Consider the following 17402-nt stretch of genomic DNA (forward strand, 5'->3'; position numbering starts at 1 on the left):
AAGGGATGTATGATCAAGGAAAGTTGGGCACCAGTCACTTTAAGTGTCTTTTAAACGCTTTATTGGGTAACTATAACTGGGAAAGAGGATATAGGGCTTAGGACATCCATGGCAAATATAGAAACAGAGGGGGCGTGGCCGGGATGTGAGACTGAGCAGACGTGTCTCACTGCAGCTCCCGACATCCGTGCTACATCCTGACCCTTAACTGGCTGACAATTCATATAATCCCCAGGTTGTCTTTCTACAAGAGACCCACCTACTGGGCAATAAAATCTTGGCCCTGCAGAGAAGATGGATAGGAGTGGCACAGGCTTCGCTTATTGATGAAACGGTTGAGATGCCACTGCGGCCTCACTTGTCTACCTTCTGGTCAATTAATAAGGAGGGCTGCTTGTCTCTCTCTGTCTCTCAGATGGAGTCCCTGCTAAGAGTAGAGGGACTGATTAAACCATTATCCACCATTTATAAATTGATCTCAGGTGGGGGAGGGGGGTCCCTGGAGAGATGTAGAAGAAACCAGCCTAGGTACACAATTATGGCATCCGAATGGTGGTTGCAAACCTGGTAGGGGGATGCCTAGAGGGAGAGTTATGGCTTTCCTGGAATTTTAGGGGAGGCAATGTTGTACAAGGATGGGATTGTGGTGAGAGCATAGGGAATCCTTCCACTCCCGATATATATTCTTTAACTGCCTTTGACTGAATCTGGTACTCTGCATCTTTCTGGGAAGCGCTTAAGAGATTGGCTGTATGGTTCACATCAGGGAGCGGATGGGGGGTGGATTGGTTGTAGTTGTAATTATATTGTAATAATTTACCTGTGCCTAGGGGAGGGGGAGGGTTATGGTCAGAGGGTTAGTTATTGGACCTTGCATGGTCCTTTACGGTTGTTGGCATACGTTATGCCGTAATGTATACACTGTTGTGTATGAATGGGGTGCTATGTTGGTGCCCGAATGTTACTGTAATGTAATTGTTTACTATGCAAAATGAATAAAAAGATTTAAAAAAAAAAAAAATATAGAAACAGAACAGAATTCCAGACTCACCAGTCCCTTCCAGTATTCCACAGTGCAGAATCAATAAGAGAACAGGCTGACACTGGGTATGAGAGCCACAGCTGAACAGGGTAGGCACTAGATCGTCAAAAGGAGAAACACCAGACTTGCTACTGAGGTCCATTCCAGTATCAGGCACCTCCATTAGCCATCCAGCATTTCAGGTTCTCCTCCTCAATCAGTATCAGACCCTCCGGGGTACACATGTAAGGCCTCCTCCAGGCTTGAGGCCTAGTCAAACATTTCCCACATTTGAGCATTTCCACCCCCAGGCCAAGCCCAAGGGAAGGCTGGAACTAGACTGAGCACATGGCAATTCCCCTGAGTACATATGCACTCGCCCAGCATGCCCCACTGCCCATGAAACTTCCAGTTCTTTCCTCATAATGTTCCCCCATTGGCTGTCCCACACTGCAGCAGGATCACACCCCACTCAGGCAGGTACAATCAATAACAGAACACTTGGAATAAACCAGATAATAACCAACTACAAATCAGCTAGACTGATTACAGTACCAGCAACACAACATTTCTAGTAGGCACTCCACATGAGGTGGTAGGGGCTATATTAATACTACTGTTGTTATCATTATTATTATTATCAAACATTGAAGCAGAAGAGTTCAATAAAAAAGGAAAGCTTGTAAGTTGCAGCTACATTTTCCAGTATACAAGCAAAGAAAAATTCCCTGAAAACCTTTTCTGCTGTAGAGAAAAGTGGGGAACAGTTGAAACCCGTCTGCTTTTTATTGCTGTGTGTGTTCCCTTTGGGGATTTATTATCACTTTCTGTCCCACGGACAGTTATTGCTGGGATATCAAATATTTTACAGTTGTCACAAGAACTGAAACCTCTCAATGGTGACACTTATTCTGGAGACCAGGTGGGATCTCTTCTTACTTTGGAGATATTTCTTCTTCCTTCCTTTTTTTGGCTCCAACACAGGGAGCGAGAGGAAATCTCCCGATGATGACACACATTTGTTTATGTCCTAACTAGGGATACACCAAAACTAGTATCGGTGCCGATACCGAGTATTTGGGTGAGTACTCGTATGCCCCAAATGCTCCGATACTTTCCCCGATACCGGAACTGGCGGTCAAAGGAAGATTTTCTCTCACCGGAAGTGACGTAGGGAAACATAGAGCCAGCTTCCCATGCGATCAGGAAGCTACACAGTGAGTAATGACCTGCCTCCCATCTTCCTGATTGGCCAGGAAGCCGGCTCCTTGCTTATTGCCCGGGAAGTAGGCCTACTGGCCAATCAGCATTGAGCCGGCAGAACGGCTCAATGCTCAATGAGAAGTGTGAGAAGGTTGACAGCATGGAGCATGTGCAAGAGAGGATTGGGGAGGGTATTACAGAGGTCTGTAGGTTACAAAAAAGAAGTGTAGAAGTCATGTACACTAGAGAAGTGTGGAGTGTCTGGCATAGGGCAGTGTACATAGAGGAGTGCATAATGCTGAGCACTTGCCAGTTTTCTTGGTGCAAATTAGATCAGCCAATCGGCATCATGTTTGATTCTCAATGCAGGATGGCTGCCAAAGTGAGACTTCCACACTTGTGGGACTGTGTTGGAGTGGAGGGCAGACATGTCACTTTGAAATGTGGAGGTTTCGGATCAGGCTAAGGAGCACTGAACACTTGCAGAACAGGGCTGAAGAGGATTGGGAGTATGACACCAGCAAGTTGCCCTGGTCAAGCCCAGTGGACAGGGATGGCAAGACTGCAAATAAAATGCTTACAAGTGATCATATCTGGAATTATTAGATCCATGAACAATCAGGAAGACGGGAGGTGGGTTAATACTCGCCACCCGGCTTCCTGATTGTTCATGGATCTAATAGGATATGATCACTTGTAAGCATTTTATTTGCAGTCTTGCCATCCCTGGCATAGCGCCAGGCACGAGCGGGGCTGGAAAGGACGTTTTTAAAAAAATCCAGTTTAATTACAACTGCCAGACAGCAGGTGGTTAAAGTGGCACTAAACTCAGCAGTTCAATATTAAAAATACATTCAAGTACCATAACTATTAACAAAAATGTATCTTATTTGTGTATTACTCAGCTGTAGATCCTCAAATCATCTCTGAATTGGTGCTGACACTGTCCTTCCTTCTGGAGGGTGGCTACTTTTATTTCCCATGATCCCTGTGTGTTGTAAAGGAGCCACCACTTCAAGCTCACTCCCGGGATGGACTACAATCTCACCTTTAGTTTACTAATTTGTATTGAGATTGTAGTCTATCCCAGGAGTGAGCTTAGAGCAGTGACTACAGGTTTAACTCCTGAGTTTAGTGTCACTTTAACATTACATAACATTACATAGAAAAGGGAAAAGGTAAGTTTGGAGTTTTTGGAAAAAAGCAAGTAAAAAGTTAGGCTTCAATTGTTAAATATTTAATATAATACTCCTATAATAAATGTATTATTTTGTAAGTTATACTATGTGGATGGGAACATGGTAACAAATATAAAGTAGGCATTATCCGAATTAACAGAAACTGCTAAAGTGGAAATACACTTTAAAACCAACAAACATACAGCTAAACTCTTCATATATATATATATTTGTTCCAAAGTATTATGGATATTTTCCTCCACTGCATTTTAATCCAAAAGCACAAAAGGCAGCTGCTTACAAAATTGATTTTTTTCTGTTCTACAAAACAGACCAGTCCATATATTATCTCTTACAAACATGTATATGTTCTTAGAATAGCTCGTGCAGAAAATGTGTTGTATTGTATTCAGTGCATTCTTCTGCTGGTGACTGTGCAGGTGCTCCTGGCAGGCAAGGGGTTAAACCCACCCATTGTAGGCAGCCTGCGGGTTTGGCAATGCATTTTCTGGCTGATTGCTTTTGATGGCTGTGTCTGCTCCTTCCTTTTGCCCTTTTCACTTCAAGCACAGTACATATGTGAGTGCTCTCCTCTCTCTCCCCCCTCTGCCTGCCCCTCCCCTGGCTTGCTCCTGGCTGCAGTTTATTAATTAAACTGGGTGTAGCTGAGTGCCCATTTGCTGCTGTCTTCATTAGCACTCAGCTCCTCCAGAGGAGACAGATCCACCCAGTTATCAGCTGGGAGACAGCAACATCCCTGGACCATCCGAATCTTCATCCATCTCCTGCCATTCTCAGCTCACCTTCTAACTTTTACCATCTACTTTAGCTTTGCCTTCCTTATCTGAGGGTTAATGGTCCCCTTTTGGAGAATGTGACAGATCGGGAGAGAGTCCCCCATCTGCAGCAACTTTTCCTTGTGTGGATTTCATTGTGTGATCAGAGAGAGTTGTGTGGATCTCAGGGAGGGTGGTGGTGGTGGGGGGTGTCTTGTCTCCTCCTGATCCATTTCCCAAAAGCAGCCAGACAGTGACATGCAGCATGATCAATGACAAGAGCCAGTGCGGAGCCCTGCTGCATGCTGAACACTCTCCAGCTTGTGGGCTGAGATGAACTAGACTGTGCCAGCTGGGAGTTGCACCACCCTGTGTCACCGGACCGCGGGTACCGGACAGCATGGGCCAGTCGGGCTGAGGGATTACCAGCTCCGCAGCCCCGCTCTGTCTTTATCCAGACACGCCCTGGAGACAGCACAAGTGGATTATTATTGCAGAGGGGCAACTTTCTACCTCCTGTAGCGCTGCCACTGTCTGCCCACCATGGCATCTGTCAGGTGGGCACTGTGCATCTTCTGCCTGGCTCAGGGTAAGTCTTCTGGGCAATGTGTTTTATCCTGCTTGTGATGAGTAGAGTTCAGTCTTTAGCACGATGTATTGGCAACGTCTGTACAGTGAAGTTTTAGAATATAAAGCAAGCCAGCTAGATAACATTGCACATCAGAATTAAAAAAAAGTTTTATAATAGAAGACAAGCCGGCTATATAATATAGCAGATTATAGCTTTAAAAAAAACAGCTCTACTAAGGGAAGTTTAAAATAGAAGCCAAGCCAGCTAGATAACATTGCAGATTATAATAAAGAAAAACTACCCCTTCAAGGAAAATGTATAATATAAGGCAAGCTAGCTAGTATATAACATTGCTGAGTATAAATTAAAAAAACTTGCACTTTAATGGAACTTTTAGTATAGAAGGCAAGCCAGTTTTATAACATTGCAGATTATAATTAATATATTATAATATTATACTTTAAACAAACTTCCCCTTTAAGGGAAGCTTTATAACAAAAGGCAAGACAGCTATATAACATTGTAGATTATAATCATTACTGTATTTGTTGTTGTTAGGGGGACCTGATGGCTAAAAGTAATTGTATTCTCCTTGCTAGAAAATAGACTAGAAAGAAGAATTTTATTTTACACAGGGTATTAATATTTGGGTACCAATATAAAGCAGGATGTAATTAAAACTTGTTATGTTTACCTAGTCTTTACAGACTATTGAAGTATCCTATGTATGTGTGAATGCCTCATTTAGCAGGTTCCTTGGACTGAAGTCTTCTAGCAAAGGTTCTTCTTGAGCTCAGGGGATACTTCAATCATCCTTGGTATCATCCTATTATAAGAAAAGCACTAGAAAGAAGAATGTTATTTAACACACATTATTGATAATTAGGTGTGTCCACAACATTTACATGTTTTACAATAACGTAATTGTTACTATTCAGCAGAGCTGGTAAGAGGGAAAGGGGAGTTGTTATCCAAAGCAACATATGAGGATTCTTTAACTTTTCTAATGAAGAAACCTGGTTGACTCCTATGGGAAACAGATTACTTATTTCCTATTATTACAGTAATTTATATTATTCTGGATGGGACATGACAGACAGCACCATCAGTTTACACAGTGCTTTACATACTGTACATTCAGTCTCTGCCCTGAAGGTGCTTACAATCTAAGGTCCTCTATCTCATATATGCTAGTGCCATTCTAGACAGGAGCCAGTGAAGCTACCAGCATGTTTTTGGAGTGTGGAAGGAAACCCATACAAACACAGGAGCACATACAAACTCCATTCAGAAATTATCCGGTTTGATCCTGAATTTGAACTGGTGCCCTAATTACTACAAGGCAGAAGTGCCTTGTAGTAATTAGCAATAAGCAGCTAACCACTGAGCTACCCTTGCCCATTTTCCTGTATTAATAAATCTGTTTTATTGTCTTGTATTTCTCCAGGTTTGCTTATGTAATGGGACACCTAATACAACAGGATGATGGACAGGTATCACTAAATCCCCATTTACATCTGAGCGTTTTGTCATATGTTTCCCTACGTATGACAAATTGTGCCTGTTCACTTGTAGCTCGACAGTTGTCAAATGAGGAAGTACATGAACGTAAAGTGACACTAAACTCAGGAGTTAAATCTTAAAAAATGCATTCAAGTACCGTAACTATTAACAACACTGTACTTTATTTGTGTATTGCTCAGCTGTAGATCCTCAAATAATCTCTGAATTGGTGCTGACACTGTCCTCACTGTCCTTCCTTCTGGAGGGTGGCTACTTTTGTTCCCCATGGTCCCTGTGTGTGAAAGTAGCCACCACTCTAAGCTCACTCCTATGATGGACTACAATCTCACATGTAGATTACTAATTTGTATTGAGATTGTAGTCCATGTCGGGAGTGAGTTTGGAGCGGTGGCTACTTTTGCAGACACACAGGGATCATGGGCAACAATAGTAGCCACCCTCCAGAAGAAAGGACAGTGTCAACACAAATTCAGAAATGATTTGAGGATCTACAGCTGAGTGATACAAAAATAAGATACATTTCTGTTAATAGTTATTGTACTTGAATGTATTTTTAAGATTTAACTCCTGAGTTTAGTGTCACTTTAATTGGGTGTTTAAGTTTTCTCGCATTTTATGTGCCTAAAGTACTGCTTTCTATTGGTCAGAAAAAAAACGACTGAAGCTTGATGACATATGCAAAATGCTTTTAATAAACTTCAATAATGCGTGTTTATGTGTGCAAAAATGTGCCCAAAAAATGTTTAAAAACACCTGAAAATGGCTCAGCTCAGGTGTGCACACAAGTTGATATTAGGATTATTCATTAGTTCGGCAGTGAGTGTGTCTGCCCCGTGACGCACGAGGAGCGGCGTACAGGTGACTTGCTGCTGTCCAGTCTGATAAAGATCCAAGCAGCTGCCTCTTCCAGTAATGTAAACACCAACCTTGCTGTATAGTTCTTATCTCCATATGTCAGTGTTTGCTCATAAATTTCAGGCATACAGGTGAAACAAATCGGAGCTGGAGAATAAACGCATACAGACTAAGCCAAAGGTACTGAGGACCAATGGCAGGCAGAGGTAGATGTGTAGTGGATGTTGAGATGGAACATAAAAATACAAATAATAATAATAATATTTGTGTTTCCCTTTGAATTAGTTACAAAATAAAATTATGTTTGTTTTTACAGTACAAGAAAACTCTTTGCTGGCTACAAATCTGTTCTCAGGTTTTGATGACTTAGGTCAATACATTTAGATGGTGGTTATACATAGAAGACTGAATCCCACACACCTTGTTTGTGTTTGTAGCCCCTCCTTGACAATTAGAATTGTACAGTCATACCATACTTGTTACAATTTGGTTGGATTTCAAGCAAAATACTTCCAGCTCATTTAAACACTGTTTTCTGCAACCTCATCTACTTTTGTGATTGACTTTGACCTCATATGACCATATATAAGTTATTGCAACCTGATTTAGTAGATTGTTTAATTTGTTTGTAGTGTGTGGCTGTATTTATAGAGCCCCATCCCCATTGTGATGCAGAAGGATTTGAAATTGTTGTTTTAGGTTATATGAATGAGGTAAATCACAAAGTGCAGTGACCTATGGGAACAATTGTTCTGGCTGCTGTAAACTGATGAATGCTGATCGGTTACTAAGCCATGATTCATATCTGAACGTCCTGTATCTTGAAGCTCAAAGCTGCAATACTCTTAACAACTGAATCCTCTTTCTAGTAACTAGCTTTCCATTGGCTAAAACAAAAGCTCTCAAGACTGAATATGCCTGAAAAAAAAAACGCACAATAAAAAACACAAAAACATCTGTAGATGTTCACGCTTAGGTGTGAATGCAGGCTAATGGGTAGGGCACTCAAAGCTCTTTGCATTCTTCCATGAAATAGATTTGTAAGGTCGGGTTCCAGAAGTCACAGTGATACTTTATATGTTTCTGTGGTTCAGAATCAAGTAGTTTTTGTTATGACAGTCTGTGGGGATAAACCATTATTCCACTACTGCCTGCATGGAAGTTATATAGGCTCCTGTTATTTACTGTCTGCGCTTTATGTATTCAAGGCAGAGAAAATCATTCCAATGGCAGTTTTTCTTTGAGCTGACTTTCATTTTACCCTGCTTCATAATTTTATCGTTTGAAATTAATTTTATGTTCCCTGGAAAGAGACTTCTGTCCTCTTCCTGCAGCAAATGTTCATTACAGAAGTGATTTCATTACAGAGGCACTTTAATGTCCTGTAGCCAATTCACTGGCTAATTTTTATGTGGCCCGTGTTACAGCAGCCGTTAGAGCAATATGTGTTTGCTGCAGTATTATATAAAATACTGCGCAGCATCCAAATGAAAGGGTTGATGTAAAACTTTTGTGTGTGCTTCCACACCAAGAGACAAGGAAGACAACTGCTAATTGTCCCTCAGTTGTAAGCCCTCAGATATGCATTAGCTGTTACCTACTGACCTTTCACTATTAATAAATGTATACTAGACCAACTATATGTTTTCAGCATTCTCATCCTTTCTTTAACCCAAAAGACTTAACTGTTCTGACACAAGACTTAACTGTTCTGCTAATTGTCTACCTGTTATTCCATAACATTACCTACTTTTAGTTCAAATTATATTCTTTCTGGTTGAGATAAGTCAAGTTTGTCAGTTTGTTAGACTTGACAGCTGCCAGTCTAGTGCCCACAATGTTATCACCCTAATCCTTGATCCTTTGTTCCTATTGTCCAATATTATTTCCATCAATCAATGCCAGCATGAGTCTTGAGGAAGGGGTAGTTGTGAGCCCCTGAAATGTGATGGCTGTTACCTATTGACCTTTTATCAGGATTAATAAATCTATACTGGACCATCTATATACTTTTGGTGCTCTCATCCTTCACACTTTTTTTAAGCGAAGAGATAAGAAAGACGCAATACTTAAGGTCTGTTTGGCTTGTTGTCTACCTGTTACTTTCATAACATTACCTATATTGTTCCATTTATATTCATTCTGGTAGAGGTAAGTCAAGCCAGACTTTAATAAGACAGATAGCATAAAGTTAAGGCAACCAGTCAGTTTTCACAATTCTGCTTTATACCGGTGTAAGATGAAATCAGGTTGCTATGAGTTCTGACTTTTGCCCCATTATTTTTCTGTTCACTGCTTTTTTAAATAAGATTGCCAATGTTGAAAAGCACCAGCACAAAACTGATATTCTAGTCTTGGTAGAAGGTCAGGGGGTTGTCACATCCACCAATGTTCTATGTATTGCTCAGGTACTCTGGTAGAAACATCTACGCAATTGAGATCCCAGCTCCACCTGTAGGGGGTTTTTCTTTTTTTTTCAGGACTGTTACATTAGGGAAACTGATGCAGGAGGAATGAGACTCCTTGTTGCAATAAGAGGGCTGAGACTCCAAGGATGGTAAGGGTGGAGGCAGAGCTAGGCTCTTAATTGGGGAGACCAATGAGAGACCAATTTGTATCTGTGAGACCTGTAATTATCTGTAAAGGTCAGTTCTAGCTCAGATCATTTTAATTAGGAAAACAAAAAACATGTATCCAGTTTACCAACTATTGTTTGTCCTTCTCTTTGGCTGCAGGTTTGCATTGATGTGTGTTACAATATAAACAGTGTAATTGTCAGTAAAGCGGTATTTCGAGATACTTTAGAATTTGTCATCAGGGTTTGCTTCAATGGCTAAGCGACTACAATATAAAACAACATATGTGCTGGCAAAGTAAAAACTCTGCATTGCACCGTAGTTAATTATTATAATAGTTTCAGTGTTTGGATGATTCTGCAGGAGCAATCTATCCATTGTGTACTTTGTATATTTTATACTTTGCATATGAAGCAGTTATCCAGGTGTTGGATTGTTATTTTACCCTATTTCCCTGTGATGTGACCTTGTAGTCCATATTTAACAAGTGCAGCCTATGTATACATTAATAGAAATGAGCTATGTCTGTAAATGATTAGTACATCTATTCCCTGAATTTGCTATCAGACAAGCAGAGTTATTAGTCAAAAGTTTGATGCTTGTAATATTAGCATCACCATTGGGGGCTGAGATTCATCTGAAGATAAAGCTTATGGTGCTATTCATGGAAAGATTCTGAATGGAAACTTTTATGGAAATTGAGTCCAAGGACATGAATCCAGATTCAGTACAATATCACTAAATGGAAGACATCAAAATCCAGATAGCATATCGTCTGAGCCATTGCTGAATCCCTGTTTAACTTGGCGAACACATCTCCTATGAACGAATGATATTCACTAACTGCAAAGTGATAGCTTGTGCTGTTATTGGTGGCAAAGTGGCAAAACAAATGATGGACTCAAGATGATTTCTTTTGCACACCCCTGAATATTGTTTGTAGTAAATGGTGTTACAACCCTAACACAGGACATCGGGGGAAACAGTTAGAGAAAGAGCTAAAAAGCAACCCCAGATTATGAGATGGATTTACATGCATTCATAGATTCCTCCCTCTGCTGCTTTGAAGTAGAGTGAGATAAAATAAAACCTCCTGCTGATCACTTCCTAATCGTGCGTCTGTTTGGAGCGAATGTCTCACCTACAGTGATAAATATGTCTCAGAGCTTTGAAAATGTGTTGTATTTGTTTGTGTTTGCGTAGCTCTGTGCATTGCCCGGCATTTCTGCCATATGCGTGAAGAGTATTGGAGAGGTGTCTGTGGTAGAGTGCTGCTCTCTGAAGGGCCCTGATGAAAGTGGATCTGTAAGACCCTGAAACATGTTGTCTTATAACCCTTATCTCATACCTAATAAAGAACTCATACTGAACTGATGTTATCGATGTGGTGTCCTCATTCTTCCAATACTACACCATTTCTGGGGACTTTTGAGGACATCCCAGTTGACAGAGAGCTGCCTCCAAAAAGTTCAGATATTGGACAACCTGCAGAATTGCAGGAGCAGGGGCCGCAAATACACATGAAACTGTTGCATAGACTTTGTCTGATCAAAGGCAGCCTGATCTGTGCCTAATTTTGTCTCTAATCTGTTTGCTAAATGGCCCTCTGTGTACCTAGTCTAATAAGGGCTAAAATAAACCTGTATTGAGAGAAATGCAAAGGCTGCTATTGCTGATCTCTTTATCAAAATGCTAATTGCCTGGCTTTTACAGGGGCACAGTGGTGTCAGTGCTTTCTAAATCACTGATCCAGTGTAAGTGTGCAGATCGGACTCCACTTTGACTTGACTTGATGCATGCATGTTCCAGGTCTGTGGTTCTAAGTATTAAAACCAGAGACAGACAGGCAATGGTGTGATTACACCCTAAAGCTGTCCATGTACTATTAGATTTTTTTTTTTGTTTAGCCTGTGACAGATTACTCCAAAGCTAAACAGGATGAATGAGCGAATCTCCCTTTATGACTATGGTATTCTGACTGCCAGTGCCCGCCACTGTCAGCTGGCCAACAATTTTCGACCTGGCTTTTTCAACACAACTTGGTTAGGTATTTGACTTTTGGCAAGCCGGCAGAGCAACCCACTGTAAGAATTTTGGCTGATTCCTGTAAATCGATTGAAATTCTTACAGTATATGGCCAGCCTAAGTTTGCTAACTTTACATTTCTCTAATACAGCAAGTTGCATTCTAAATAAGATGAGAGATGCATCTTATCTCAGACACTTGAATCTACCCCTCTGTTATCTGATAGCAGCAGTTATGTGTTCTTGGTTTGTTTGTTGTATCTGGTTGGGTATTAAGGATGAGTAATACGGCGAGATCATAGTATCATTTAAAGGCTGTAAGTCATACTTGATATTGGTAATATTTATTTTTGCAGTATCATCCCATATGAAGTAGACTCCTTTTCCCAGAAATGAATGGTTATCATCTACTGGGCTGCTTTAAACAAAAGGGAGGGGGGATGCGGAACAGATTCCATGCATCTTTAGAAAGATGAGAGCTCTTTTCTTTCTTGAGTTTTATCTTTGATACCATTGAGTTTGTAGAAAAATTGAGAAAATGATGGAAAGGTGTCTTAGGAATGTGAACCAGATGTTAGTTTTTTGGTGTCTAAATACAAATGATAAAAAAATGAGATGAAACCTGATTAGTTGCTGGTGATTTAAAGGTACTTACATTTTCTGTAACATTGACAAGTTGTGTGCATATATTTAGCACTGATGGGGTTAACGGAACTGCTTGTGAGTGTATGCCAAGCCCTGGACAATGTAGTGAGGGTTTGGAGCAGTCATCCTTTTGGTAAGGAGCATTGATTCGTTTCACCGCAGTTCTATAGGGAGAAACAATACATTCCTCTTGCCAGTATTAGAATGAGCAATTACAGGCAGCATCGTTTTAAGTCATACAGCACACACTGCGCTATTTCCCAAATACAAGCAGTTTCTGGGACCCGGTATAAGTGTTTACTTGATGAAAGAGAAGGAGGGGGAACTGACAGCAAAGCAGTGATATGAGACACTTGCGACAAGACATCCCTGTATTAGGCGGCTGCTGGGCTCCTTCTAATGATGGACAAGCTAACTGCAGCCCTCCTTTGTCCCATGTATAGAATGCAGACATGAATGGATTGGAAGACTTAATATTTTGATTATAACATATTATTTTTTAAATAATTCCTATACACATTGTGAATGTCATTGAACCAGCTCTGCCAGGGGGACATCCAGAGAAGTTGTTTTCTGGAATTATTCATATAAATATGTCTCATTCTACAAACTATGGTCGGGGGAACATCCAGTGTTAAAGAATTATTCATACATGCATTGTGACTCTTATTGTGTTAGCTTTTATCTCCCAGCTGTCCTTCATTTGGAGGGATGTCCCTCTTGTTGGTCAGAAGTGTAGACCTGTAAAAAAAAAAATGTTTTTTAATGAGCTGATACAAAGAAAAAATAGTGATGAATAAAAAAACTTGGGGGTTTAACTATAATTTTTTACATTAATTCTTCATGGTCTATATAACTGGTGGTTTGGCAGGGGTGTGTTTTTCCTGCATACTTTGTGCTAAAAGGTTTCTTTTTCTTGTTCCCAGACAGTTGGGAGGCATGCAAGCTATGGTCACATGAACATTCAAACTATACGTTTTCTAGAATTATACATTGAGTCTCATTGTACAAGCTATGGTCAAATGGACATTGAGATTATATATATTTTAGAATTAGTCATATACACATTGAGTCTCATTGTATAGGCTATTGTCAGTTAGACATTTAGAGTATAAGTCTTCTAGAATTACTTGTATACACATTGAGCTTCATTGTATAAGCCATGGTCACATGGACAGAGTATAAGTTTTCTAGAATTACCCGTATACACATTGAGTCTCATTGTACAAGCTCTGGTCGGGTGGATATCCAGAGTATACATTTTCTAGGATAACTCATATACACATTGAGCCTCACTGTACAAGCTATGGTCACACGGACATCCAGAGTATACGTTTTCTAGAATTACATGTACACACAGTGAGCCTCATTGTACAATCTCTGGTCAGGTGGACATCCAGAGTATACGTTTTCTAGAATTACATGTACACACAGTGAGCCTCATTGTACAATCTCTGGTCAGGTGGACATCCAGTGTATAGGTTTTCTAGAATTACATGTACACACACAGTGAGCCTCATTGTACAATCTCTGGTCAGGTGGACATCCAGAGTATACGTTTTCTAGAATTACATGTACACACAGTGAGCCTCATTGTACAATCTCTGGTCAGGTGGACATCCAGTGTATAGGTTTTCTAGAATTACATGTACACACACAGTGAGCCTCATTGTACAATCTCTGGTCAGGTGGACATCCAGTGTATAGGTTTTCTGGAATTACACATGTACAGATTGAGTCTCATTGTACAAGCTATGGTCACATGGACATCCAGAGTATACGTTTTCTAGAATTATCTGTATACACATTGAGTCTCATTGTACTGGTGAATCGGCAGGACCGAGATGACACCGGGACCTCTTGAAACCAGAGCAGGCAACGGGTATGAGGCCAAGGAAGCACTGGCAGGATGTCATTGCTCAGGATGCTGTTGGAGTGGTCCATCAGGTGGCAGACCAGGAGGGAAGCCAGGTTCAAGCCGAGGTCATACACAGGGAGCCGAATCTTGAGGTGCCGAATCACAGATCAGGAGCAGGGTCAGGAAACGTAAGCCAGGGTCATACACAGGACGTCAGGATACAAGAACAAAGTACAGGGCACACAGGGACAAGCTGAAGATCACTCAGCAACTTGGTCATGGCTTCATGTCTGTTTAATTATGATAGTGCGCACGCTAATGAGCGTGCACCTGTATGCTAACGAGCGCATTTCTGCGCACTCACATACGTGCGCTATTGCGCATAAACGTTCCTGTACGCGCCGCCGCGTGTTAAAGCACATTTTTCAGGAACTTTGGGCAATGGATTGCATACTTGTGTGCGTACACTTTTTGAACAGGAGTCCATCTGCAGATAAGTCTCTTATAGGTGGGCATCCATAGAATAGGTTTTTTTAAATGATTTTTATACAAATTGTAAGTCTCATGGTACTAGCTCTGCCAGAGTGATCTCTAGAGAATATGCTTTCTAAAATTATTCGTACCGGCTCTGCTCAGTTGGATATCCAGAGAATAAAGAATCGGTGGGGAGTAATTATTTCACTTCAGAGACCACAACATAAGTAGCCCAAAACATTTCCTTCCCCCATTCATACAAGAAGCACTACTATAATTGTATTATGGAATATATTTAAATATAAGGAACAAACCCAAAAGTAGATATGCAGTATTTCATTTGATGTCTATCAAGTTTAATCTCTCACAATTGCATAATGATAAAGCATGTTGTGTAATATGTAAAAAAAACTGCTTCGACAGGACAATATTTTGCTCTTGTCATGGCACACAAGGAGACAATCCGTTGTCACGTCTTGGATAATGTGCCGCTTGCGTGCAATAATTAGCAGTCCCAGCAGTCCACTGGGCTGGAGTCTGCGTGGGGTCAGCATAATTAATGGAGAAGTGGTGTGTGGGGTATCACTGCGATGAGACAAGTTATTTTTACATCCACCAGCCACAGACGGGACCAGTGGAGACCAGCAGCATCGGTGCTAAATATTACACTCTGCAGACTACTTCCGGGATGCCCCTCCCCATCTCTAGTGTCCAACTTCCTGGCACTACCAGCCAGGAGGATTACAGCACTGTGAAGCGCCACCATCAGGTCATGTGAGGAACTGCGATCGCAATTTACCAGCTTTAGCTTTTTGATCAACTGGTAGATTGCGATCGACCTGATGGGCACCACTGAATTAGACCCTACTATAGTTCTTCTTTTTTAATGAAAAATAAATGTTTTATATCCTACCCAGTGTTTAAATAAAGCTTGGTTATAATGTTGAAAAAACTTGAGAAAGTTGGACTGCAGTTTACTAAAGAACCAGATGGACAATAGCATTTTTTAATGATAAAGACTGATGGTTTCTGTCACTTGTCCTGTGTCTGATTCTTTTTAGATGACACCCAGGAAGCTGCTTTTTTGTTGGCATGTGTGTCAGTTGCTCCATGTGTAATGCACATTGTTTGTGTGTGCTGTGCGGTCTCTTGCTAGTGATTCTGTGACTATTGCAGTCTATGGCTCAGACTAAGAGTGCAAATTATCCTCTTGCTTTTCTTGCTTCTTCTAATTAGTTTAGTTAGTTCCAGTATATTGCATGTCTCTGCATGGGAGAGAAAGTGAAGGAAGTGCTCAGGCATGATTTTGTGTGATAATCCAATTACTAATGGGAGTATTCACTGTTGATGGCCTTTTTGTGTCATGCTTAGCCCATCAAGAATGAAAGCTTCCTCATTAGTAACTGGATTACTGGACACAATTATGCATTCATGCTTTTTTCACATTTTCGTCCTGGCAAAGTGTTTAACCTAGCTGCTGTTTTGAAAAAAAGGAAGTCGGAGATCTTTATGTCCTTGTGAGTGTTGTGCATAAAATAAAGAGTTTTCTCCCTTTACTTCACTGGAAAAACTATGATTTGACCTTGGCGATGCTCACATTTTTCAGACTGCTGAAAGATCTTTAATTGTGATAATGAGCACTTCTAATTTCCAGAGGAGTCCTTTAATGCTATATGGTGAGCACTTACTATCTGATCATAACTTGTATATGATATATCACTTTATATAGGCAGACATTAGATAAGTGTCACCTGATTTGCCCATTTTGCCATCTGGTGATGCAGCCATGTATGGACGGCCTAACTGAATCAATGAAAAATTGACTTGCATTTCAATTGTACATCAAACGCAAGAACAATAATGAATACTCTAAGAAATGACAGCTGGACTATCATTTATAATAAAACTTCAGGAAAGATTTCATGTGTCCAAAAACCCATCTTAGATCAGGCAAAGCTTTTACCATTTTAAAATGGCCATTTTTTTGCAAGGCCCTATCACATAAATTGGCCTTAGTTTACTGTAACAGTAGATTCTGTGTTGGTGTATTTCAGTGCAATAAGGGTAGTTATTTAGTGCAGTGGATCCGACTGCTGGAACACTAAATAATAAAAAAAATGGGTTAAGTCTACATAGGGAAAGAAAAAGCTGGCCCTACATGTGGCAACTTTCAGGCAATTTGAACCATTTTAATTGTGCTGCAATCAAATTCTCAAATGTGGCCAGACATGGGAATTAGATGTTTTGATTGGCCACAAGGAGATTAGATTGAAATTGCTTAGATCAAACTGGGTGAACAAATCTGTTTGATATTGCCATAATAATTTCTGCTTCCAATCATATTTTTTTATAACCTGTACTGAAGCTATCAATTTATAGCCAGTTTGATCAACAGAGTTCAGGTGGACGATCAAAGCTGGCAGATTTTCAGTTGACCCAAAGTCATTGAAATTCCCTGAAAATTTAGATGAGCGAAAGTTGTAGTTACAAGGAGGGTTACTGTGATAGTAAGGTTACAGACGAGGTTAGCCCTTTCAGACTATCAGTGTGTTATGTTTACAGAATATTTAGATATGGGGTTGGTAGAAGTTAAAACTGGAATACCCTGAAAAAGCCCCTTTGCAAAACCGACTAGCCATCTTTGCAGTATAATATGACAAAACAAGATTTAAAATTGTTATATATTATTACAAAGGT

At 40.5% G+C, this 17402-nt stretch overlaps 1 protein-coding gene across 1 annotated transcript in view; it reads left to right on the forward strand.

The window, feature by feature from the left end:
• The first annotated feature begins 4563 nt into the window (after positions 1-4563).
• Positions 4564-17402, forward strand: part of RET (ret proto-oncogene) — a 75257-nt gene continuing 62418 nt past the window's right edge. The window contains exon 1 of the mRNA XM_018555933.1: positions 4564-4767. Coding sequence (XP_018411435.1) covers positions 4722-4767 — 46 coding nt within the window. The 5' untranslated portion in view covers positions 4564-4721. The remainder of the gene's footprint in view (positions 4768-17402) is intronic.

This window comes from Nanorana parkeri, unplaced genomic scaffold (genome assembly GCF_000935625.1).
Source record: "Nanorana parkeri isolate BGI_ZX_2015 unplaced genomic scaffold, ASM93562v1 scaffold218, whole genome shotgun sequence".
Taxonomy (NCBI): Eukaryota; Metazoa; Chordata; class Amphibia; order Anura; family Dicroglossidae; genus Nanorana; species Nanorana parkeri.